This window comes from Lissotriton helveticus, chromosome 4_1, assembly GCF_964261635.1.
Source record: "Lissotriton helveticus chromosome 4_1, aLisHel1.1, whole genome shotgun sequence".
In the NCBI taxonomy this organism is placed as follows: Eukaryota; Metazoa; Chordata; class Amphibia; order Caudata; family Salamandridae; genus Lissotriton; species Lissotriton helveticus.
Genome location: NC_136063.1, coordinates 2,128,359,219 through 2,128,383,342, shown reverse-complemented (window position 1 = coordinate 2,128,383,342; position 24,124 = coordinate 2,128,359,219). Strand labels below are relative to the sequence as shown.

At 48.2% G+C, this 24,124-nt stretch overlaps 1 protein-coding gene across 1 annotated transcript in view; it reads right to left on the bottom strand.

The window, feature by feature from the left end:
• Window positions 1-24,124, bottom strand: part of ATRX (ATRX chromatin remodeler) — a 1,815,989-nt gene that overhangs the window by 986,497 nt on the left and 805,368 nt on the right. Inside the window, exon 18 of the mRNA XM_078688830.1 lies at window positions 23,896-24,037. Coding sequence (XP_078544956.1) covers window positions 23,896-24,037 — 142 coding nt within the window. The remainder of the gene's footprint in view (window positions 1-23,895; window positions 24,038-24,124) is intronic.

Genomic DNA, 24,124 nt, shown 5'->3' with positions numbered 1-24,124 from the left:
CCGGGTGCAGAGTGTTGAGGCTCAATGCTATCCAAGGGGGGATAGGGGGCCTCCGGTTGGTGGCTGCTGGCAAGCATGACACTGGGTTGTGGGAGCAAAGCTCCTAGGGTTTAGGCCAGGGCAAATGGGGAAACAAAGTAGCATAAAAGGTGCACCCTCAGCGGCACTAGGGCGGCTGGGTACAGAGTGCTGTTTCGAGGTCGGGTGCCCAGTTGTTTTCAATGGAGAACCTCTGGTTTGCAAATGCACTGCAGGCAGAGAGACAAAGAACTTCTGGGTGCAAACACCACTTTGAGAGGTAAGTTGGAAAGTTAAGGGTTGGTTAGGCACCGTTGGGTTGGGCACAAAAGGCTGTGGGGTGTCGGGTGCAGGGGTGCGTTTTGGGGTTGATCTTCTTACCAGCTCCGGGTCTCGGTTAGGGGAACTTTCTGGATTTAGGCTGCAGGCGTCGGCTGGAAGCTTGAGGCAGGTCAGGGGTCGCCGGATCTCGGGACACGATTGCCAGGATGACCTCCTTGTGGTGTTTTCCACTCGAGCTCGGGAGGGATTCGGCAGGTGCAGAGTGGGTTGGATTTGCGGTTTCCGGCTGCTGCCAGAGGTCTCAGTTGAACAAATCCTGTCATCACGGGAGAAGCAGTCATTGGAAGGGAAGGCAGGCAGGTCCTCCGGGGTTTTGGAGGTTGCTGGGTGCAGGACACACCGGTATTTCGCAGGATCAGGTTCGAGGGAGGACAGGCCGGTAGGGCTGGGAGCAAGTCAGTGGGTGTCTTCCTCTTGTTAGCTGGCTGCACGGCTGTTCAGTCCTTTTCTTCTTGCTGTCAGGCTGGATCTGAGGAAACAAGGTTCAGGGTGCCCCCTAAATACTAGATTTGGGGGCATTACAGGTAAGTAAGGGTGCCTTCCTGGGGAAGGTACACCCCATATCATGCCACCCTCTAGTGGGAGGGGGATAGGAGCCTGTCCCTGGTTGGCTAGGTCCCCCCATCCTCAAGATGGCGGGGACTCGGAATTGTCCTTCACCTCGCCTCCCACACCTGAGGGGTGGAGTTGGCAGAGGTGGGCACACCTCTTTCCCTACACTGGCTTTCAGTGTAAAAACGGATCAACTTTAAGGCACTTTACATTGCACAACCAGGGCCCTGCATATCTGACTGACCACTTTCGCTGGTATATACCAACCAGAATGCTGCGGTCCTCGTCCCATAGGTTGGTAGATGTCCCCAAAGCAAGACTTTCAAACTGGGGTGGCAAAAGTTTTTTTAAATGTCACTTCTAGATTGTGGATTCAGCTGCAATTCACACTTAAAAACTCCCAGGACCTGATCTCTTTTAGGAAGGGTCAAAAGACCTGACTCTTCAAGGCATACCTATGGTATGTTTCTATTTTTTTAAATTATTCAGCACTTTTCACCTCGTGGCTGCAGGATGTTGGTCGACAAGCGCCTAGACGCCTTAGGGTATAAGTTGCGCAGTATAAATAGATAAATAAAAAAATAAATGAGGAAATAATGGCAGGTTCTGCCTTCCACTGCCCGTTGAAGGGCCTGAAACGTCGGACTAGGAATGTTTAGAGGGTGGGGAAAGGGTGGACGGGCCCGTCCACTGGCTCCCTTACCCACAAGGAGGCAGGGTCCCACGTCAGCGACCACATAGAGGCTGGACAGTTTGCGTGACTCTGTGGCTGGACTGTACATGACGTGGCTGGGCACCCCTTCCAAAGACACGAAAGGCAGACTGAGGTGGGCGTGAGGTAGCCACGAGGCCCAAGAATCTGGTCGTAGCTCGAGAATCCTTGAAGCACTCAAGCAACGAGTCTGCCTTGTCGCCAAAAAGGCGAGTGCCATCAAAGGGCATGTCCATGAAGGAAGAGTGGGAAGCCAGAAGTCCTCAACCAGGCGTAGCCTCTAACAGCTACTGACGTGGCAAACGGTCTGCCCAGTGAATCGGTGGTATCCAGATCGTATGGTGAATTTGGCTGCGTATCTCCAGTCTGCAACTGCTTGAGTGAGAACGGACCTGGCCTCCTTCAGGCACTGAGGCAGCACCCTGCATAACCGCATCCCAGATAGTATGGGAGTATCAGCCCAAGAGACATGTAGTATTCAACAACTGCAACGGCAAGCTGGAGGAAGAGATCATCATATTCCGAAGATGGTCCAGCTTCTTGGACTCCCTATCTAAGGGAGCAGAAGCGAATGATGAAGAGGCTTTGACTACCAAGCTCTCAGCGGAGGGGTGCTGGGTCAGGAACACTGGGTCACCTGGAGCAGGGTGGTAGCGGCAGACAATCGTCTTATCCACAGGGGCCCCTGTGCTGGGCATGGACTAAGTTCCAGGAAGGACGTCTGTGAGGGCTTCATTGAAAGGCAAAAGTGTTGTAAAAGAGGAAGCCGCAGGCTGAGGAACCTCTGTCAGGAGGTTAGTCCTGACTGCCACCGTAGGTAGCTAAAGGCCGAGGACCTCTTCTGCCATCCTCCCCACCACAGCATAGAAAGCTCCCTCCTCCGTAGCGACGGTAGGGAGAGAAAGCAAGCCAGTGTCAGGGGAAGTGTCAAGACCACTGGCATCACCTAGGTCCATACGCAGTCCGGTTTCTCAAGCTCACCAGTTAAAGGGTCCAGCGGCCCGCCCAATCCTCTTCCTCACCTTCTGGTCCAAAAGGTACACCAGAATTGAACACAAGAACAAAAGTCCCCATCGGCATCCTGATTCAACATCGATCGACGTAGGTCCAGCTCCATGTCCACTTTGGGGATGAGAATGGGGTCAGCACCAACCGGGGGCACGGTCCATGCTGGGAGCGATGTCTGGGAATGTCGAGTAAGATTGATCGGCGTCGATCCGGTTCCAGGCCTGGATCAGAGGGGTCCCTCCGGAGCCTGGGCCGGTGCCGCCAAACTCCCAGGGCCCCCGACCGACTCTGGGGGCACGATGGCGAGCAGGTGTAGTCGGGCTGCCCAAATATGAGGTACAAGGCCTGACTAAACTTCTGGATCTGGGCAGGAGACGCTTTGGGTCCCAGAAGGGGAGGGAGGCACACAGCTATCTCAGAAGTAAGCTCCGGAGACAGAGCCTTCGAGCGATGACCCTCCACATCCCGCGTCGAGTCAGCCGATTGAGGAGGAGAAGCCGAAGAACACTTGTGCTTCTTTAACAACTTCTTGTGTTTCCCTGACTTACCTGAAGATCTCCCAGATGACTACGAGTGCGGGATCGCCAACCATTCTCGAGACCTTCCCCCCCAAACGGGAGTGACGCAAAGAGCGCCGGGACTCCAGCAGCTTTCAGGAACTGCTCCTGCAAAACCTTCAATTTTGTGGCCCGGCACTCGGAGCACGACTTTGGGTCATGGTTGCGCTCCAGACACCAAAGTCACACAAGGTGTGGATCCGTCACCGACATCATCGAGTGGCAGGAACTGCAAGGCTTGAAGCTGGTCCTTCGCTGGGACATCCTCGACGCACCAGGAGTCTTCAACTCGAAAAAGACGTTGTAAAAAATTTAACCAAAAAGTGGCTAGGGGTAGCTCTCACCGGATCTGTGCTAGGCTGGCGCGGAAAAAAAGAACTGAGGTCAACGCACATGGGAGGCATCTATGTAGGTCCTGCAATGTAAAACTGGCACAAACGGCACGCAGGGGTACAGCTCAAGAAAAAAATCTCTGAATCCAGAAAAAACTAGTTACTTACCTGTACACTATGGTTCTCCAGTATTATCTTTCATAGATTCACATGCTTGTATCTTCCCCATCGTCATGGTGGGAATCTCCCGGTAAAAGAATAACCATAGCAGTAGAAGACAAGCATTTACAATGCAATCGTTTTGCCTTTGTTAAAGTTAGAGCTATTGGCATTGCTCTTGACATTTTTTTTAATGTTTTTTTAACATAAATAAATGGCATTGTCATTTACAATGCCACTAGCTTTATGTCTCGCAAATGACACACGCAGAGCCCCCCCCACACCCACACACCCACACAGAGCCCCCCCACACACACCCACACAGCCTCCCACACACACAGCCACACAAAGCTTCCCACATACACAGCTACTCAGCCTTTCATCCTTACGAAGTTGATAAACCGCACAGCTTTAAGTTAGGAAACAACAAACAGCTTCCAGGTGTCAATAGCGCTAAGAGGCCTAACTGGGGTCAATACAGCGCTCTACAAATACACATTATGCGAAGCAAATACATTTCAAAATGTGTGAATTCACAATTAGAAACTGACCCTTTTGCTGTCCAGTGTTCAGTGCTGGCTGGAAATGAGGCCAAATGCATGGCCACAGTTTAGAATCCGAAGAGCCCACTCAGGATTTTATCCTTAACAGGTCGATAACATGCCTACCCTTGAGGTAGGAAACACTAAACATCTATAATGTGTCAATAGCGCTAGGGGGATACATTGGGGTCAACTTAGCGCTCTACAAATACACGCTATGTGAAGTAAAAATGTCGAATTTGTGAATGTATCACTAGTGCCTACTGTTTTCCAGTGGTCCATGCTGGATGTGAAGCAGGACATGTGCACCCCCCACCCCCAACTCACACAACATGAGACCGAGACGTGTCACCTCGCTTGTTACAACAATCTTCTCACTGTAGATTAGCACGAAAATGCGCTAAACATGCGGTAATCGTGGTGGTAACGCACGTTATCAATTACCTCATCACGTCGCAAAAATGTCAGCGTTACCAGCAACAGAAAGTGGCGGTAAAATGAAATACTCCACGCATAAATGCGGAAACTTGCATTGTTTATGATTCCTGCTTTTCATTCACCAGTCACGTGGGAGAAGGCTAAAGCAGGGTTAATAACGCTAAGCACACATTTCACCTTATGTAGTATCTATAAACGAGGACGCACATATTTAAAACAGTAGTCTATCGTTGAGATAGCGCAACTCGGTCGCTGAGGGTTCAAGGCGCTTTTACAGGCACTTTGAGTGCAGAAGTCAACAGAAAAAATTAACTAAACTGCTGTAAGCAAATGAGACTGCTTTGTTCAATTTTGCTTTGACACTTTAAAGTTGGTTTTCATTGACATTTGAACGTCTGGACCCTTGTTCCGTATTTTTCAAATCAAGTGTGAGAAGTAACGCTGCCGCCAGACCACTTCTGAAAGGGCCTGTGACTAGTTGATCAAAGCCGCTAGTTTCCAAGCAGTCACCTGAAGGATGCACGTTACAAGGATGAGAGCACAGTCCCGATTTCGACTTAAGAAACTTTACACATTAAAACCTTGCCGTTCTGTTTTTTAAGGCCCGTTTTCTCCATAACAGTTTTATTAGCAGGACATTGATGAAACTTAGACTGAAATGCTTTGAAACGTACTAAAAATAGTAAAAACCGAAACGATAAATTAGACAAAAAAATATATATTATTGTTTATTTATTTGTCGTGGGTGTGGCGAATTCGCCGCTTCTCGTGAGGGTTTAGGACGCCTCTTTGTCAATGGCGTGTGCTCCTTTAGCCTGCGGCCTATATGTGTTAAAGGGAGGCTGGGTTTGCGCATCTGCAGCTCTGCACCTCCTGCTGGTTTTCATCCCGTGGCGCAATCTCTGCAGACAAAGGTCGGCGAGGGCGGCGCACGCTGGCAGTGCGGACTAGCAGCAGCCTCCGGCCTCCACAAGCAGCCCAGAGGGTCGCGAGCACCAGCCTCCATGCCCAGTGCGTGAGACCCGGTAACCAGGCCCAGCTCACATAACCAGGGCCGACTCTTGTATAAACTGTCTGCCGCCGTTACCAAGCACCGATAACCAAACCTCTGCCTATATCACCAGCCCTCTTAACCAGTTCCAGGCTCCGTAACAATCCCAAACCCACGTAACCAGACACCGATCTTCATATATAACCAGCCCCCGTTACCAGCCTCCCATGGCCAGACCCCTGCCTATACAACCAACACACAAACAGTCCTCTTAACCAGCTCCCCGTAACCAACTTAAACAAGGTACACCTGGAGCCCCCCCAGCCCTTGCAAACTCACCGGGCTGTTCAACGAGGCCGAGTCCCCGTGATGACGCTGCGGGGCTCTGTGGCAGTGGAATCAATGGCGGCACACATGAACAGCGGGAGGGCGGGAACGGTGCGAGTTCAGCGGGAGGGGGGCGCTGGCAGTCCGGACTAGCAGCAGCCTCCGGCCTCCACAAGCAGCCCAGAGGGTCGCGAGCACCAGCCTCCATGCCCATGGAATCAATGGCGGCACACATGAACAGCGGGAGGGCGGGGCGGGAACGGTGCGAGTTCAGCGGGAGGGAGACTTAATCGTTGTCTACACAGAATCACAGCGGGACCTGGCCACGGGCAGCGGAAGCATTTACGGCCGGAAACAGAGGGGGGGGGGGCGGGAACGGGGCACACACGGACAGCGGGAGGGGGGCAGGATATCAAATAAAAATGCAGAGCACTGACCTGGACTTCTTGGAGCAACGAGAAGTCGACGGGCCCCCGGCGGAATGAGAGAACACGCCCTGACAAAAAAAACAACAAAAAAAACACGCCCACCGCCGAGATGAGCACACAGAGGGGCGGAGAGGGAAAAAATCGCGGGAACGCCCCCGAATCTGGTCCGAGATTGACGGACAGAGCCTTCTCCCAATGGCTAGCCTCCATTTATGGAGCTAGCCAATGGGAGGAGGGGGCGGATACCCGACCCCACAGAGAAAAACATAAGATTTTGCTAGCGCATGCGTACTTCGTACGCATTGGCTAGGCAAAACCTAAAAAACTACCTGGAAACCATAGAGTAGTGAAACAATAGGTAACTTGTAATGCGTACAACTCCAACTGACAAAACACATCGATCAGTTTGACCTCCTCAACCCTCATCAGTCAGGCTTCCGAGCAAGACACAATACGGAAACGGCTATGACACACATAATTGATGACGCACTCCAAATCCTAGATCATAACGACACGTGCCTCCTCATCCTACTTGATCTCTCGTCAGCATTTGACACTGTCAAACATGAGAATCTACTTGAGCTGTTAAACACCAGAATGGGTCTATCTGGGACTGTTCTCAAGTGGTTCACCTCTTTTCTACATAACCGGTCTCAAAAGTTCAAGATCAACAACGTGTTATCCCCATCTGTGCCTGTAACATTAGGCGTCCCACAAGGATCTTCCCTATCCCCAACTTTGTTCAATCTAATCATGGAACCACTCGACACTTTGTTACAAGCATCTAATGTTCACTTTCACATGTACGCCGATGACACTCCACTCTATCGCAAACTACAATCACCGGAAGACATCAAACTTCTGAACTCCACGCTCAGAAACACCCAATCATGGTTGGCCGATAATCACCTCAAACTAAATGCTCTGAAAACTGAGTTCCTTCTGATCTCACCTCCTTCGAAAATCTCCACCACCCAAACCTGGCTAAAGCACCGAACTGCACTCAATGTCCAACCCACTATCGTGGACTCCGCGAAATCCTTAGGCATCACACTTGACACCAATCTCAACATGCAGCAGCATATCAGCAAAGCAACTAAGGGAGCGAATTTCCAAATCAACACTGAGGAAAATTAAACCCTTCCTCCCAGCTAAGGACTTTTAAACTGCAGTACAAGCCCTAGTCATACCACGCATAGACAACGGAATCGTCGCTCTCTGCGGACTCCCCCTATCAACAACCGCACCCCTAAGAGCCTCCTTGAACGCTGCAGCAAGACTTCTCACTGGATCAAAAAAACATTCGCATATATCCCCTGACTTAAAAACCCTGAACTGGCTGCCTTTCGAAGCTAGGATACAGCTGAAAATCGCTTGTATGACTCACATGGCTGTACACCACAAGTCACACAATTACCTCACTCAAAAGCTGGCTATATCAGGGGGCTCGAGATCCACCAGAAGCACAAAAAATCTCCTCCTGAAACCACGAAGATTCCGGAAGGAAAAAACATATAAACGCTCCTTCTCTGGAATGGCACCCAGGATCTGGAACGCACTCCCTCCCGAAACAAGGGTTATCTCCTCCACTGCATTTTTTAAGAAAGAAGTAAAAGCCATCCTTATGGCTAAATTCACTTGAACTCCTTTTTGGATATATCGAACACGTTGCACCGACTTTGTATTATTTGCTTATCTGATTGTCTAACTGTTCTTTTTGTTTTATATGATTGCTATCCTATTTTGCTACTCACTACCTACTACTATTTTGTACCCAAAAAGTTTGCTTAACCACCCCCTTGTTTCCCTTACCCCTCGCTTCTGTAAAGCGCTCTGATATCTGCAAAGATCTTGTTCGCGCTATATAAAACTTTGAAAATAAATAAATAAACCTCTTCTCCTCATTATGTGGCCCACACTACAGCCAAACAGCTGCCAGCACCAGCCTACACCATTCCCAGCAGAGCCACCATACCTCAGATTTCCGACAGCCCAAGAGTGAGCTTTGTAAGAAAAACCAGAGATAAAAGGTGGTCTACCTAGCAGAAACGGGGAGGTGGGCGGGCGCATGTGAATCTATGAAAGATAATACTGGAGAACCATAGTGTAAGTAACTAGTTTTTTCTCCAGTATTCAATCTTTCATAGATTCACATGCTTGTATCAGAATAGATAGTCCTTTTTGCAAGAACGTTTCTAGGCTAGACCCCCTTTTTAGGGCGCGGCCTACGCCCACGAAGTGGGTGGAGCTTCGAGCTCCTAATGTTAAAGAGAAAAAAAAGTATCTCTAGGGCTTTGGCCAGACACATTCCTTAGTGTCTTATGTCATCTGCCCAGTGATTCGTCTTCGCTGTGGTGTCTTTGTAGTAGCCTTGACGTGATAGGCTAAATGTAGTTTTCGTCCGCCATGTTTGGCATTTTTTGTGCGTGTGCGCGCACAGAAGTACATTAATTATAATTAGGAGCTGTCAGGGTGCCTCCGTAAGTGAATCCAGATGGCCGGGCGCGTTCACCATTCAGCAGCGCTCTGCGCGCAGCTGCTGCATGCCAGGCCGGGAAAGGGCTTCATTAGCCTCACTCATCCGGCGCTGAGACAGCAAGACACGGGGGCCCACGGCCCCCTCCCTCATCCGTATCGGCGAAGCTCGGAACGTCCTGCCTACCACCTGCCATGCAAACGAGAAGCACCAGTATCGAACGACAACCCTCCTGTGTGTATTTATCACGTGTCCCTGTACACGGGCATCGTCACTCCCACATGGTTTGTTGGAGCAGCATACAAAACAAATCTCTTACTTGCAAATTGTTCTGGATTATTTGGGAAGATGAGGTGAGAGCGAGAAAGCACAAATTAGAGACAGGATTAGAACACAATCTTTGCGGTTGCGAAGAGAGGTCGTCCAGTAAACAGTGGCAATATCCAGTCGCCACCATGATATAACCGTTTCAAATGATCATTTCAGATGGCTGCACCTAGATGTAAATAATCGAACTGTTACAGCAAACAATACACAGTGTTCAAAATTGCTTTCTTTCCGACATTCAATGTGTTGTGACCTTAGGACGAACACACCTATGCTTTTAGCTGTTGATGTGTCACCTGACAACTTTTTTCCAGTAGGTAGTTTGGAAAGGTTTCACTTTCAAGATTTCACAGGCTGGGTAAGAAATGTACACTTCACCTGTATGGATATGTTTTTCCATTGTAGAGGGCATGCTGGCGGAGTCACGAGTAGCCAACTTTTAAAAGATAACTGATGACGAATGTTTTAAGGTTAACTTGCAGGTTCCATTTTTTTCGGTAAAGCTACTGAAGGTAAGCAAAGGAATGGGGCATGCTCAAGAAGAATATAAAATATATTTTTGTGTGTTAAAATATTTCATACATTTTAATTCGTGCCGTCTGCATTTTAAAACGCTTCCACACAGAAAGCACAATTACATCTTTCGCCCTCCCTTCTCACAAAAGGCAGTCATGCGAAAACCGTCTTCTCTTGGTTCGTGCTCCAGAGTCCACGTGCATGGGCAAGTAGTACACACATCAGCAAAAACATTAAAAGAAGCACAACTAAGCTTCTTCTGTGAATGGAGAAGGGGCTTTGGTGGTTAATTAAGAACTGAAAGATGAGGTTATTTACTAGAATTTTAATTAAATAACTAACAGATTTTAGCATTCTTGGGGACTGAATAGGGCATAGACTATGAAAGTCTGACAAACTACAACTCGTTATTGTTAAATGGTGACATTCAAGCTCAAATACGCAGTAAACGATATCAAAACATTGAATATTACTGATTGAGAGTGCAGAGTGCAGAATCAGAGTGCAGTGTGAGAGTGCAGTGTGAGAGTGCAGTGTGAGAGTGCAGTGTGAGAGTGCAGATTGAGAGTGCAGATTGAGAGTGCAGATTGAGAGTGCAGATTGAGAGTGCAGATTGAGAGTGCAGATTGAGAGTGCAGATTGAGAGTGCAGATTGAGAGTGCAGTGTGAGAGTGCAGTGTGAGAGTGCAGATTGAGAGTGCAGATTGAGAGTGCAGATTGAGAGTGCAGATTGAGAGTGCAGATTGAGAGTGCAGATTGAGAGTGCAGTTTGAGAGTGCAGTTTGAGAGTGCAGTTTGAGAGTGCAGTTTGAGAGTGCAGTTTGAGAGTTGAGAGTGCAGATTGAGAGTTGAGAGTGCAGTTTGAGAGTGCAGTTTGAGAGTGCAGTTTGAGAGTGCAGATTGAGAGTGCAGATTGAGAGTGCAGATTGAGAGTGCAGATTGAGAGTGCAGATTGAGAGTGCAGTTTGAGAGTGCAGTTTGAGAGTGCAGTTTGAGAGTGCAGTTTGAGAGTGCAGTTTGAGAGTGCAGTTTGAGAGTGCAGTTTGAGAGTGCAGTTTGAGAGTGCAGTTTGAGAGTGCAGTTTGAGAGTGCAGATTGAGAGTGCAGTTTGAGAGTGCAGTTTGAGAGTGCAGTTTGAGAGTGCAGTTTGAGAGTGCAGTTTGAGAGTGCAGTTTGAGAGTGCAGTTTGAGAGTGCAGTTTGAGAGTGCAGTTTGAGAGTTGAGAGTGCAGTTTGAGAGTGCAGATTGAGAGTGCAGATTGAAAGTGCAGAGTGCAGATTGAGAGTTGAGAGTGCACATTGAGAGTTGCGAGTGCACATTGAGAGTTGAGAGTGCAGTTTGAGAGTGCAGCATGAGAGTTGTGAGTGCAGCATGAGAGTTGTGAGTGCAGATTGAGAGTTGAGAGTGCAGTTTGAGAGTGCAGTTTGAGAGTGCAGGTTGAGAGTGCAGGTTGAGAGCAGTTTGAGAGCAGTTTGAGAGCAGTTTGAGAGTGCAGATTGAGTGCAGTTTGAGAGTGCAGTTTGAGAGTGCAGATTGAGAGTGCAGAGTGCACATTGAGAGTTGTGAGTGCAGTTTGAGAGTTGAGAGTGCAGTTTCAGAGTGCAGTTTCAGAGTGCAGTTTCAGAGTGCAGACTGCAGTTTGAGAGTGCAGTTTGATAGTGCAGAGTGCAGATTGAGAGTTGTGAGTGCAGATTGAGAGTGCAGCATGAGAGTTGTGAGTGCAGCATGAGAGTTGTGAGTGCAGATTGAGAGTTGAGAGTGCAGATTGAGAGTTGAGAGTGCAGTTTGAGAGTGCAGGTTGAGAGCAGTTTGAGAGCAGTTTGAGAGTGCAGATTGAGAGTGCAGTTTGAGAGTGCAGTTTGAGAGTGCAGTTTGAGAGTGCAGTTTGAGAGTGCAGATTGAGAGTGCAGAGTGCAGATTGAGAGTTGAGAGTGCACATTGAGAGTTGTGAGTGCAGTTTGAGAGTTGAGAGTGCAGTTTCAGAGTGCAGTTTCAGAGTGCAGTTTCAGAGTGCAGTTTCAGAGTGCAGACTGCAGTTTGAGAGTGCAGAGTGCAGTTTGATAGTGCAGAGTGCAGATTGAGAGTTGAGAGTGCAGATTGAGAGTGCAGATTGAGAGTTGAGAGTGCAGATTGAGAGTGCAGATTGAGAGTGCAGATTGAGAGTGCAGATTGAGAGTGCAGATTGAGAGTGCAGACTGAGAGTGCAGTTTGAGAGTGCAGTTTGAGAGTGCAGTTTGAGAGTGCAGTTTGAGAGTGCAGTTTGAGAGTGCAGTTTGAGAGTGCAGTTTGAGAGTGCAGTTTGAGAGTGCAGTTTGAGTGTGCAGTTTGAGAGTTGAGAGTGCAGTTTGAGAGTGCAGTTTGAGAGTGCAGTTTGAGAGTGCAGATTGAGAGTGCAGATTGAGAGTGCAGATTGAGAGTGCAGATTGAGAGTGCAGATTGAGAGTGCAGATTGAGAGTGCAGATTGAGAGTGCAGATTGAGAGTGCAGTTTGAGAGTGCAGATTGCAGTTTGAGAGTGCAGATTGCAGTTTGAGAGTGCAGATTGCAGTTTGAGAGTGCAGATTGCAGTTTGAGAGTGCAGATTGAGAGTGCAGATTGAGAGTGCAGATTGAGAGTGCAGATTGAGAGTGCAGATTGAGAGTGCAGATTGAGAGTGCAGTTTGAGAGTGCAGTTTGAGAGTGCAGTTTGAGAGTGCAGTTTGAGAGTGCAGTTTGAGAGTGCAGTTTGAGAGTGCAGAGTGGCAGTGAGTGCAGACTGAGTGCAGAGTGGCAGTGAGTGCAGACTGAGTGCAGAGTGGCAGTGAGTGCAGACTGAGTGCAGAGTGACAGTGAGTGCAGTTTGAGAGTGCAGTTTGAGAGTGCAGTTTGAGAGTGCAGTTTGAGAGTGCAGTTTGAGAGTGCAGTTTGAGAGTGCAGAGTGGCAGTGAGTGCAGACTGAGTGCAGAGTGGCAGTGAGTGCAGACTGAGTGCAGAGTGACAGTGAGTGCAGACTGAGTGCAGAGTGACAGTGAGTGCAGACTGAGTGCAGAGTGACAGTGAGTGCAGACTGAGTGCAGAGTGACAGTGAGTGCAGACTGAGTGCAGAGTGACAGTGAGTGCAGACTGAGTGCAGAGTGACAGTGAGTGCAGACTGAGTGCAGAGTGACAGTGAGTGCAGACTGAGTGCAGAGTGACAGTGAGTGCAGACTGAGTGCAGAGTGACAGTGAGTGCAGAGTGACAGTGAGTGCAGAGTGACAGTGAGTGCAGAGTGACAGTGAGTGCAGAGTGACAGCAGAGTGACAGTGAGTGCAGAGTGAGTGCAGAGTGAGTGCAGAGTGACAGTGAGTGCAGAGTGGCAGTGAGTGCAGAGTGGCAGTGAGTGCAGAGTGGCAGTGAGTGCAGAGTGGCAGTGAGTGCAGAGTGGCAGTGAGTGCAGAGTGGCAGTGAGTGCAGAGTGGCAGTGAGTGCAGAGTGGCAGTGAGTGCAGAGTGACAGTGAGTGCAGAGTGACAGTGAGTGCAGAGTGACAGTGAGTGCAGAGTGACAGTGAGTGCAGAGTGACAGTGAGTGCAGAGTGACAGTGAGTGCAGAGTGACAGTGAGTGCAGAGTGACTGTAGAGTGACTGTAGAGTGAGTGCAGAGTGAGTGCAGAGTGACAGTGAGTGACTGAGTGCAGAGTGACAGTGAGTGCAGAGTGACTGTAGAGTGAGTGCAGAGTGAGTGCAGAGTGACAGTGAGTGCAGAGTGACAGTGAGTGCAGAGTGACAGTGAGTGCAGAGTGACAGTGAGTGCAGAGTGACTGTAGAGTGACTGTAGAGTGACTGTAGAGTGAGTGCAGAGTGAGTGCAGAGTGAGTGCAGAGTGACAGTGAGTGCAGAGTGACAGTGAGTGCAGAGTGACAGTGAGTGCAGAGTGACAGCAGAGTGACAGTGAGTGCAGAGTGACAGTGAGTGCAGAGTGACAGTGTGTGCAGAGTGACAGTGTGTGCAGAGTGACAGTGTGTGCAGAGTGACAGTGTGTGCAGAGTGACAGTGTGTGCAGAGTGACAGTGTGTGCAGAGTGACAGTGTGTGCAGAGTGACAGTGAGTGCAGAGTGACAGTGAGTGCAGAGTGACAGTGAGTGCAGAGTGACAGTGAGTGCAGAGTGACAGTGAGTGCAGAGTGACAGTGAGTGCAGAGTGACAGTGAGTGCAGAGTGACAGTGAGTGCAGAGTGACAGTGAGTGCAGAGTGACAGTGAGTGCAGAGTGACAGTGAGTGCAGAGTGACAGTGAGTGCGGAGTGACAGTGAGTGCGGAGTGACAGTGAGTGCGGAGTGACAGTGAGTGCGGAGTGACAGTGAGTGCGGAGTGACAGTGAGTGCGGAGTGACAGTGAGTGCGGAGTGACAGTGAGTGCGGAGTGACAGTGAGTGCGGAGTGACAGTGAGTGCGGAGTGACAGTGAGTGCGGAGTGACAGTGAGTGCGGAGTGACAGTGAGTGCGGAGTGACAGTGAGTGCGGAGTGACAGTGAGTGCGGAGTGACAGTGAGTGCGGAGTGACTGCAGAGACAGTGTGTCAGGGTGCACATTGTGTGAGTGTGCAGAATGAGTGTGCAGGGTAAACAGTGTGCGACTATGCAGGGTGACATTGGGAGTGTGCGGGTGAGCAGTGTGTGAATGTGTAGGGGCAGTGTGTGAGTGTGCAGAAAACACCACACACATACACCACACACACATAACGCACACACAAACCACACACCTCAGTCTCTCAACACCACACACTTGTCACCACTCAACACAACACACTCACCACCACACTCACTCCCCAGGCTCACCCCCACAGACTCACCACCACACACTCACCAGCACACAGAAAACAACACACACAACAACACCCCCCCAGCCGTCAATGAATGCTTTCACCATGCACAAACACCAACAACCATCATCCATCTGTGCACGCTTTTACCAAGCACACACCCACCAGCCGTCAGTGCACCCTTCCACCAGGCAATCGCAGTATGGTACACTTTACTTTTAAACATATTCATATAAAGCAGAGCATGCCACCATTGGTAAAATTACAATTCAACCAACATACTTCCACTACACACCACATGCAGACACTCCATAACACATGGCAAAAAGACATTGGCATTTCCAATGCCATTAGCTCAAACTCAAATAAATCCGAGCCCGATTGCATTTCTAATGCTTGTTTCTCAGGGCAGTGTGCCATACGCTTTATTTTTATTTATTTTTTAAAAGACTCATTAAGAATCAAAAGGCATGAAAGACCACTTGTCATTAAAAATGTTTGTGCATAAACAACATTACAGAAAACTGTAAATTTATAAACATGTACCTTATTTAAAAAGATGTCGCAGAACTGCTGGTCCCACTGCTGCATCTGCTTTCCATGCGGTGTCCAGACAGTAATGTTTGGTGAATGTATGAACATTCGACCAAGTTGCTGCTCTGCATATGTCTGGAAGGGATACATCTGCGAGCAATGCAGATGACGTTGCCATTTTCCGTGTATCGTGAGCACGGACTTTCGTGTCGAGAGGTCTTCCTGCTTTCTCTTGACAGAAGACGATGGCGGATGCAATCTATCTAGAGATGGAGGATCTTGAAAGAGCCAAACCTTTTCTAGGCCCTGAGTTTAATTGGTTTGATTTGAGAAAGGGTTTTGTCTTTTCAATGTAGAACTTTAGACATCTGCCTATGTCCAAAGTATGGAGAGCTTTTTCTGCCGCTGTAGATGGATTCTTGAAATATGTAGGCAGAATCACCGGTTCATTTAGATGAAAGGAAGATGGTATTTTAGGAACAAATTTTGGATTAGTTCTTAACAGCACCTTATCCGATCTGAATTGTATAAAGGGATCTTGTATTGAAAAGGCTTGAATTTCACTGACTCTCCTGGCTGATATGAGTGCCAGGAGCAACGCTACTTTCCATGACAGGAATTGCAACTCTGATTTGTGGATTGGCTCAAAAGGTGCTTTCATGAGTTGCGACAAGACCGTGTTGAGCTGCCAAGGAGGTGGAGGACGTTTTATTGGAGAAAACTTTCTAAATAACGCTTTTAAGAATTCTTTAATTGGTCTTAGAGACCAAAGAGATGGACATCCTGGAGATCTTCGATATCTGGATATTGCTGCTAAATGGACTTTAATCGATGAATGCGAAAGTCCTGAACTGGCTAATTGCAGCAGGTAAGGAAGGATTTGCTCAGGTGGAGAAGAAAAGGGATGCACCTTATGAGCAAGGCACCAATTACAGAATCCTTTCCATTTTGCAGTGTATGTCTTGTTAGTAGACAGTGCTGCAGAACTTTTCAAAATCTCACAACATTCCTGAGGGATATCTAGTGACTGGAATTCATGATCAAAAGGTTCCAAGCCGACAATTTTAGAGAAGTCAATTGTGGGTTAAGTACTTGGCCTCTGTTCATGGAAATAAAAGTTTTGGTTATTGGGAACTGTATCCGTGGCTCCACTGACAATTGGATAAGTTCTGTATACTAAAATTGTCTTGGCCAGGGTGGGGCTATTATAATTATTTGCCAAGGTTCCGATCTCATCTTTCTCAATGTTCTCGGAATTAGAGGAAAGGGAGGGAAGGCATAAGCGAACATTCCTGTCCATCGTAGATGAAGAGCATTCCCTCTCGAACCCTTCTGAGGGAATCTGCTGGCATAATGCTTGCATTTTGTGTTGCTCTGAGTTGCAAACAAGTCCAAACTTGGTTTGCCCCACAATTGGATGATCCGATTCAGTTGGTCTTGATTTAACTCCCACTCGTGGCAGATGTCGGACGATCTGCTTAGAAGATCCGCTCTTGTATTGTCTATGCCTGGAACATGCTCCACTTGCAGAGCTATGTTTTGGCGAAGAAGCCAAGTCCAAATTTTGTGTGCTTGTGCCCCCCTGCTTTCAAAGGTAGAACATTGAAGTAGTGCTGTCTGTCCTTACGAAGACCGAAGAACCTTGAATTCTGGGAAGAAAGGAGGCCCAGGCAAACAGCTTTTAATTCCAAGAGATTGATGTGAAGTTTTGCCTCTTGAGGAGACCAAAGGCCTTGAATCTCTAGGTCTTGCAGGTGTGCTCCCCAACCTCGCAATGAAGCGTCTGATGTCATGACGTAACTTGGAGATTGAGGTTCGAATAACAGGCCTTTTTGTCAGGTTGCTCCTGATACCCCACCATGACATTGCTCGTTTGATTTGACAGGTTATGACCAACTTGTCGTCGAAGGAACCTAGAGCTTGAACCCATTGTTTGTCCAGGGCCTCTTGCAGCGGTCTCATATGTAACCGGCAGTTGGGAATCAATGGGATACAAGAGGACATCATTCCCAGTAATGATTTGAAGATCCTGATGGAAGTGGACTTTTTTGATGCAAGACATGCGGTCAGATGTAGGATTTTCATTACGCGTTCCTCTGATGTAAACGCTTTTACTTCCTGAGTTTTTAATATTGCTCTGAGGAATTGTAGTGAACGTGTCAGGAGAAGAAATGATTTTTCTTTGTTTATCCGAAGGCCTAATCTTTGAAAGAGGTCCATAAAGATCTGTAAAGACTCTTGCGTTGCTTGGTACGATGGTCCTTTTATCAACCAGTCGTCCAAATAGGGAAACATTTGGAGACCTTGCTGCCTTGGATGTGCAGCTATCGGAGCCATGCATTTTGTGAAAACTCTGGGGGCAGACTTCAGGCCGAGGGGAAACACTTTGAACTGGTAATGACGCCACCATGAATCGAAGATACTTTTTGTGCTTTTTATGGACCGGAATATAAAAGTATGCGTCCAACAGGTCTAAGGAGACCATGTAGTCTCCCTTGCGAAGTAAGAGAAGCATTTCCTGTAGGGACAGCATGCGGAATGAGATTTTCTTTATGTATTCGTTCAGATCTCTGAGGTCCAGTACCTGCCTCCATTTGGAAGATTGTCTCTTCTTTATTAGGAAGAAGTGCCAATAGAAGCCGGTCACTTGCTGACCTGATGGGACTTCTTCTATCACCCCTTTCAATATGAGGGATAAAACCTCTGCTTTGAGTGCTGCAAGATGTTGTTGAACTCTGCAAAGAGGTTGTGAGAAGTTGGCCTGATGTGCAGTGTTCACTATTCTAGTGATCACTATATATCAGTCCAAACAACCCTTATTGATGATTGGTTGTAAGTCAACCTTATAGACCAGCTATCCTAGTAGCATGGATACGAGCAGTCTAAGGCTAAGACTCTAGAGGGCGTGTTAAGCCAGCTGTTTTACCATCACATTACCCCTTGAACACCCATTGAAAGGACACCACACAAGTGTTATGAAAATAAACAATGTATTTATTAGAATTACAACAACCCTGTACTCTTTATGAGGACAGGGTGCTAGGCACACAACAAAACTCTTACGAAAATACTTAAGTTAGCACGTTATACACAAATGCCCGAGGGGCACGAAAAACCATATATTCTAAAAGTGGAATGCGAAATTACTAGCAGGTAAGTACAGTACTAATAGGCTTTGGAATCGCTAGGACTTAACTAGGGAATCGTTAGATTACTTCTAGGAGACCTAGGGGACTCGGGTGCAGAGTGTGCACTCTCACGCGGGATGCGGGACAAAGTCTATGGAAGCTAGTAAAGGCAAAGTTAGTGTTCACGGGCGAACCCGACCTGGTAGAAAGAAAACGACAGTGGATCCTGACCCTAGGATAGTGAGGCTATGCTGGGACACCGAAGTGCCGAAGTTACCTAGCCCAGGGGCTGCAGCTGCATAGGTCTGAAAAGACGTCGGGAATCTCGTTGCCGGACCAGGAGCCTGGAAGAAGGAAGTTGCTGGCAGGCGACCAGTGAAGAAAAGTTTGATGGATCCAAGCCTGGATCAAGGAAGAAGAAAACCTGAAAGCAGAGGGGACCAAGTTCTTGAATCACTAGCCAGTGATTAAGTGGGCACCAGGATGGCACCGGGCGAAGTCACCGCAGTCAGGTGAGTGGGCGACGCTGGCTCTGCAGATCTCACGGACCAGGAGGCGTTGTCGGCGACCAGGATGGAGAGGCGAGCTGTCCCACGATGGATGAAGCTGTCGGCGTCGAAGTTACCCAGGATTGGGCAACAAGCCTTGGCTAATTCAAGCCCACGCGGTGGACTCAAAATGGCGTCTTGAGTGGACCAGGAGGGTCCGGGGTGCTCCTCTTTTGGAAGGGAGCAAGGGCCAGCCTGGAGCAACCAGACCAGCAGCAGAAATGTCGTCGGGCGTCGTTCAGAAGGCCACAAGCCAGCGGGCTAGTAGCCAAACAACGCGGTGAGCAGCAAAAAGCAGAAGGGCCCCACGCAGATCGTGGAGATGCTGGGAGGCTGCACTTCGGTGCTGGAGCTGCTCAGGGTCGGGGCTTCTCGGACCCCAAAGCACTCACCAGGAAATTACTCGGCGGGCTTGCTGGAAAGAAGTCGTGCAGTCTTGAAGATGGCCGGTCCCTCGAGGTCTCGTCACACCCACGAATCTCAGCGTGACTGATGATGCAGGTAGAGGCCAGAGGTGCCAGGGAAGCCGGTTCTCGTCGAGCTGGGCAGTCTTGATCCGGAGGAGAGACTTGCAGCAGACCGCAGTGTTCTTAAGATGGTGCCTGCGGATGCAGGGTGACTACTCCTTAGTCACAAGGGAGAAATCTTAGGAAGAAGTCTTGAGTTCCTTTCGTGGAAAGTAGCTTCAGGATTCAAAGATGATCTGATTTGGAAGGGGGCCAGTTCCTACCTTTATCCTGTAAAAAGGGGCTGGCACGCGACTAAGTCCTGCCCTAGGGGTGGGACTAGGAGGGGGGTGGTTACACCCACTTCCTTGGCGGGCTTTTCCCCAGCACAGGGTCTGGAGTGACCCTGGAACTGGTTCCAGCCAGCCTATGCACAGTGAGCACCGGGGTGCCACGTGCAGTCACCTTCCTCTGAAGCCCTGCCTACCTACAATACACAAAACCCTGTCTGGGACGGTGCTGGCACCGCCCCTGGCAGGAAACCCTTTGTCCTTATCTCCTGCTCTGGGAGGACTCCCAGCAGCAGGAGGGCAGACTTGTGTCTCGGTGGCAGCATCCATTTTGTGGAGCTGAGGCTCTGTTTGACTTTAACCGGGGTTAGGGGTTACATACATGTCGTGTCCCTCTAGAAGGGTGGAATGCTAACCCCGTCGCCAGAATTGGCGAGGGGTTAGTATTCCAATTCGTATGACACCTTACTCGACATGTTTTGATAAAGCGATACCAGAGTTGGCATATAACCGCGAGGATTATAATGCACTTAAGAGTATATGGTATGCGATATCATGGAAACGGCTAAGGGATGGATCCCGAAAGCCGCAGACAGGCTCAGCTCATGCCAGAGCACCATCTCACACGATTCCAAGCACTCTGCCTTCAGGATTGTTAAGGCCTGCCATAGGAGTGACTGATAGGAGATCTGTGTGTCCATTTTTAGGGTTAGATATAGGTATACTATATCTAAAGCAAAGGGTGATTACACCACCTTGCCCCAGCTGTCAAGCAGCCAGTTGTGTCAGATTTGGATGGCCAGCCAGGGGTGGCATAATACATGCTGCAGCCCCTGGTAGGCCCTGGGTACACCTATGCCCTGGGTACCTAAGGTACACTGTACAGGGACTGGTAAGGTGACTCAGTATCCAATTTAGATATGTACCTAAGGTACATGGAATCCATTTTACAGAGAGAGCAGTAGGCCTGGGGTCCTGAATAGCAGGGCCCCAGGTCAACTAAGTCAGAAAACCAGCAAAACACCAGGCAAAAAGTTGGGGGCAACCATAGTCAGGGATCTACCTTCCTACAGAGGTGGTCGATTTGGAGGTTTTTGTGAGAACTCCAGGGTGTGACCCTGTGTAATGATGTCTAATACCCATCTGTCCGATGTTATGGACTGCCAATGTGGTAGAAATTGAGAGAGGTAATGGCACTGATCGATCTGAAACGGTGTCTGAGGCGCCTGAAGAACATCACTGTCTGCGACCAGAGTCTTGCTTTCCTCTGGCAGCAGATTTTCTCCTTCCTGGTTGTTGAAAAATAGTATTCGAGGATCGATACTGCTGGTTTGGGGAGTATTGACGGTGCCCCTGCTGATTGTACGGTTGGTACCTATTAGATTGATAAGGAGCGTTGCTGAAAATGACCTCTGGATCCTCTGCCGCGAAAAGACTGGTAACGGCCTAGCTGCAACGATCCCAAAGATCTAGCAGTATCGGTATCTGCTTTTATTCCTTGGAATGCCTCGTCAATATGTTTGCCAAAGAGGCATGTCCAAGATTTTAGACTGGACTTCAGGTCTAAAGGAGGTTGACTTGAGTCACCCCTGTCTCCGTAGGGTCACCGCTCCAGCCATCTGACGGAAAGCTATAGACGCTATGTCCATTGCTACGTCTATGGACTCAGACGTTGCCTTGGCTCCATCCTGCAAAATCGTATTTGCTTCCTCCTTCTTATCCTCCGGGAGATGCGACAGGATTGGCGCGATGTCAGACCACATCTGTCTATTAAATCGTCTCAGAAGTGCCATTGCGTTAGCCGCTTTGATTGATGCTGCTGCCATGACTGCAAAGCGTTTGCCTATACCGTCTATTCTCTTGCCCTCCTTATCAGGAGGTGCCATGCATGTTTGCATCGTATTTTTGTAGCGCTTTTGCGCTGCTTGGGTCACAACCGACTCCGGACGAGGATGACCGATAAGACATGCCGGAGCCGTTTCTGGAGCGCGGTATTTCTCATCCAGCTTAGGTATTGAAGCTGGAACTGAAGCCGGATTTTTCATCAGCTTGATTCCTTCGTCCCAGATATGCTGAATAATTGGGATAGCTCTTATGGACTTCCTAGCAGACTCTTTGAAGTCATAAATAAAGCAATCACTTTCCTTAACCGGCACAGTAAGTTGAAATCTCTTCGCAGTCTTTACAATCAGATCATGAAAGCTGGCTATATCCACTGGCGGAGAACTTGCTTGCGGTAACGGTGACACCGGGAAAGTTGGAACAATATACTGGTCCCATTCATCCCCAACCACATCATCTTGAGGAATTTCTCCTTCCTCAGCTTGATCGTCATGATCTGAATTGGTTAAATCGTCTCGAATTGTAATAACTTTTGTTACGTCCGTATGTTGAACTGGAGGAGGTGACTGAATAGGTGTTTCTCTCACAGGCTGAGAAACATTTGCAGAAGCCGTAGTAGAGGCCGGAACATTATATTCCGGAAAACGACGGTAATAATTGTCAATCATGTGCCTCAAGTCTGATATCAAAGATACAGGCACTGATAGAGCCTCTTCCTGAACAGGTGGATTCACTTCCTCTTCATCCTCGTAGTGATAAGCTTGATGGAAGGACTCATACCGCTTCGGGACTCTTACAGGGCTATCTTTAAAAGAGAAATGCTCTTGAACCTCTTGGAAGTCTTCCTCTTCCGAGTCCTGATTCTTAATATGAAGTTGTGATGGACTATAGGCAACTCCATAGGGTCCTTCCTCCTCAGATTCCTGGCAATCCAGTATGGTAGATGGAAGAAGAGGGGAAATCTTCGGAGTAGAAAACTCCTTTTTTGCTCGCCGACGAGCCCGTCGACGGAGCAATCCTTTTTATCGAGATGTAGGTTGATGTCATCATCGTTGGAGATCCAATTGTAGGCATCGTCGACCATTTTCTCGTCGTCAACTGGACCACTAATTGTGTCGTCGACGGGACGGTCGTCGACTAAGGTCTTGCGGTCGACGAAGGTCTGGCACTCACCGTCGACGGAGTCGTCATCGATGTTGACGAAGCGGTCGTAGTCGAGATTGTCGTCGTAGTCTACGACGAGATCGTCGTCGTGGCCGTCGACGGCTTCGTCGGCGATCTGACTGGAATTACAGCAGATTTCGTCGACGGTAACGACGATGGAGCCTTCTTTTCTGAGGTAGGCTTGAGAGGAGTAGGAGGAAGAGATGAAGACGGTTCACCATCTTTGATTTTTCCACCTTTCTGTCTTTTTAAATCTCCTTTTTCCTCCGAGGACTCTCTCATGTTTTTTAGAGGTGTGTCCTTTGGCTTCCCCCTCAGACTCTGAGTCTGTAGATTTTCTCTTTTGAAGCCATAACAAGAGACAAGCTTCTCTATCCTTAAGGGTGTTGGCAGAGAAGGTCCGGCAATATTTGCAGTCCTTAGGAACATGCTTGGGGTACAAGCAGTACAAGCATTCCTTATGTGGGTCCTCAGAAAATAATCTGGCCTTGCCACAGGACTTGCAAGCTCTCAAAAGTCTCTTCTTGGAGCCTTCAGACATTTTTAATGAAATAATCTTGACAAAAATCAGTATCTTACTTCCAACTGTAGAAGGTCAAAAGTTCAGTAGAGAGAAAAACTGAGCTGAGCTCAGGGAGACTGTTCTCACACGAAGGCGGTTGGAAATCTGAGGTATGGTGGCTCTGCTGGGAATGGTGTAGGCTGCTGCTGGCAGCTGATTGGCTGTAGTTTGGGCCACATAATGAGGAGGAGAGGTTACCTATTGTTTCACTACTCTATGGTTTCCAGGCAGTTTTTCTTCTAATGCTATGGTTATTCTTTAACCGGGAGACTCCCACCGTGACCACGGGGAAGATACAAGCATGTGAATCTATGAAAGATTGAATCCTGGATAATGACGCCTGGGGGAAATTCTAAGGTAAGAAATCTACAACTAACAGTCTTTATCAGATTTCAATACGTAACCAGTCACCTTGATAAGGACCTTTACATTCTACACCCCTGTACCTCCAACTGGCCACCTAACTAGAATAACTACCTTGAAATTTAGGTGAGACCACCCGTGTCATATGATTCTACACACAATGATGAAGCACAACAACCGAGAATGGAAGACAGTATCTTCTTAAATGAGAATACTGTACAGAAAACCACTCTCAACACTTAATCTGTCTCAGGTTTCCACTCATGTCAGAGTAACATTAGTTTTTTCAAGTTGGATTTCACAAAGGAAATGAGGTTCTGCAGAGATCAAGACTTTACTGAGATCAGTTGAGGTGTTGAATTTAAAGGCTGCACTCAAAGTCCTTATACATTGCAGTATTTTCCATACCTGAACTGAAGTCTTTGTTTAATATTGTGCAATGCAAGCGACGTATCACACTTATAACAAAATATTATGTATGCATAATAGAGCCACAGTTTTGTCAGATTGTGCTTACCATCCACTTGATGAGGTTTCAGCTTAGTAACCATGTGTCTGTGAACTTGAACTAATGGTTCCTTAGTTTCTGGATCTTCATCCAATATCAACTTTGTTGTTATTGGGCATTTCACTGGGGAAGCATCTTCTACAACAACAACCTGGCAAAAAATATATATATCAGATAAATCTTCATGTATAAATGAGTGCCATGCATGAGCAATATAAATAGGCTATAATGCAACAAC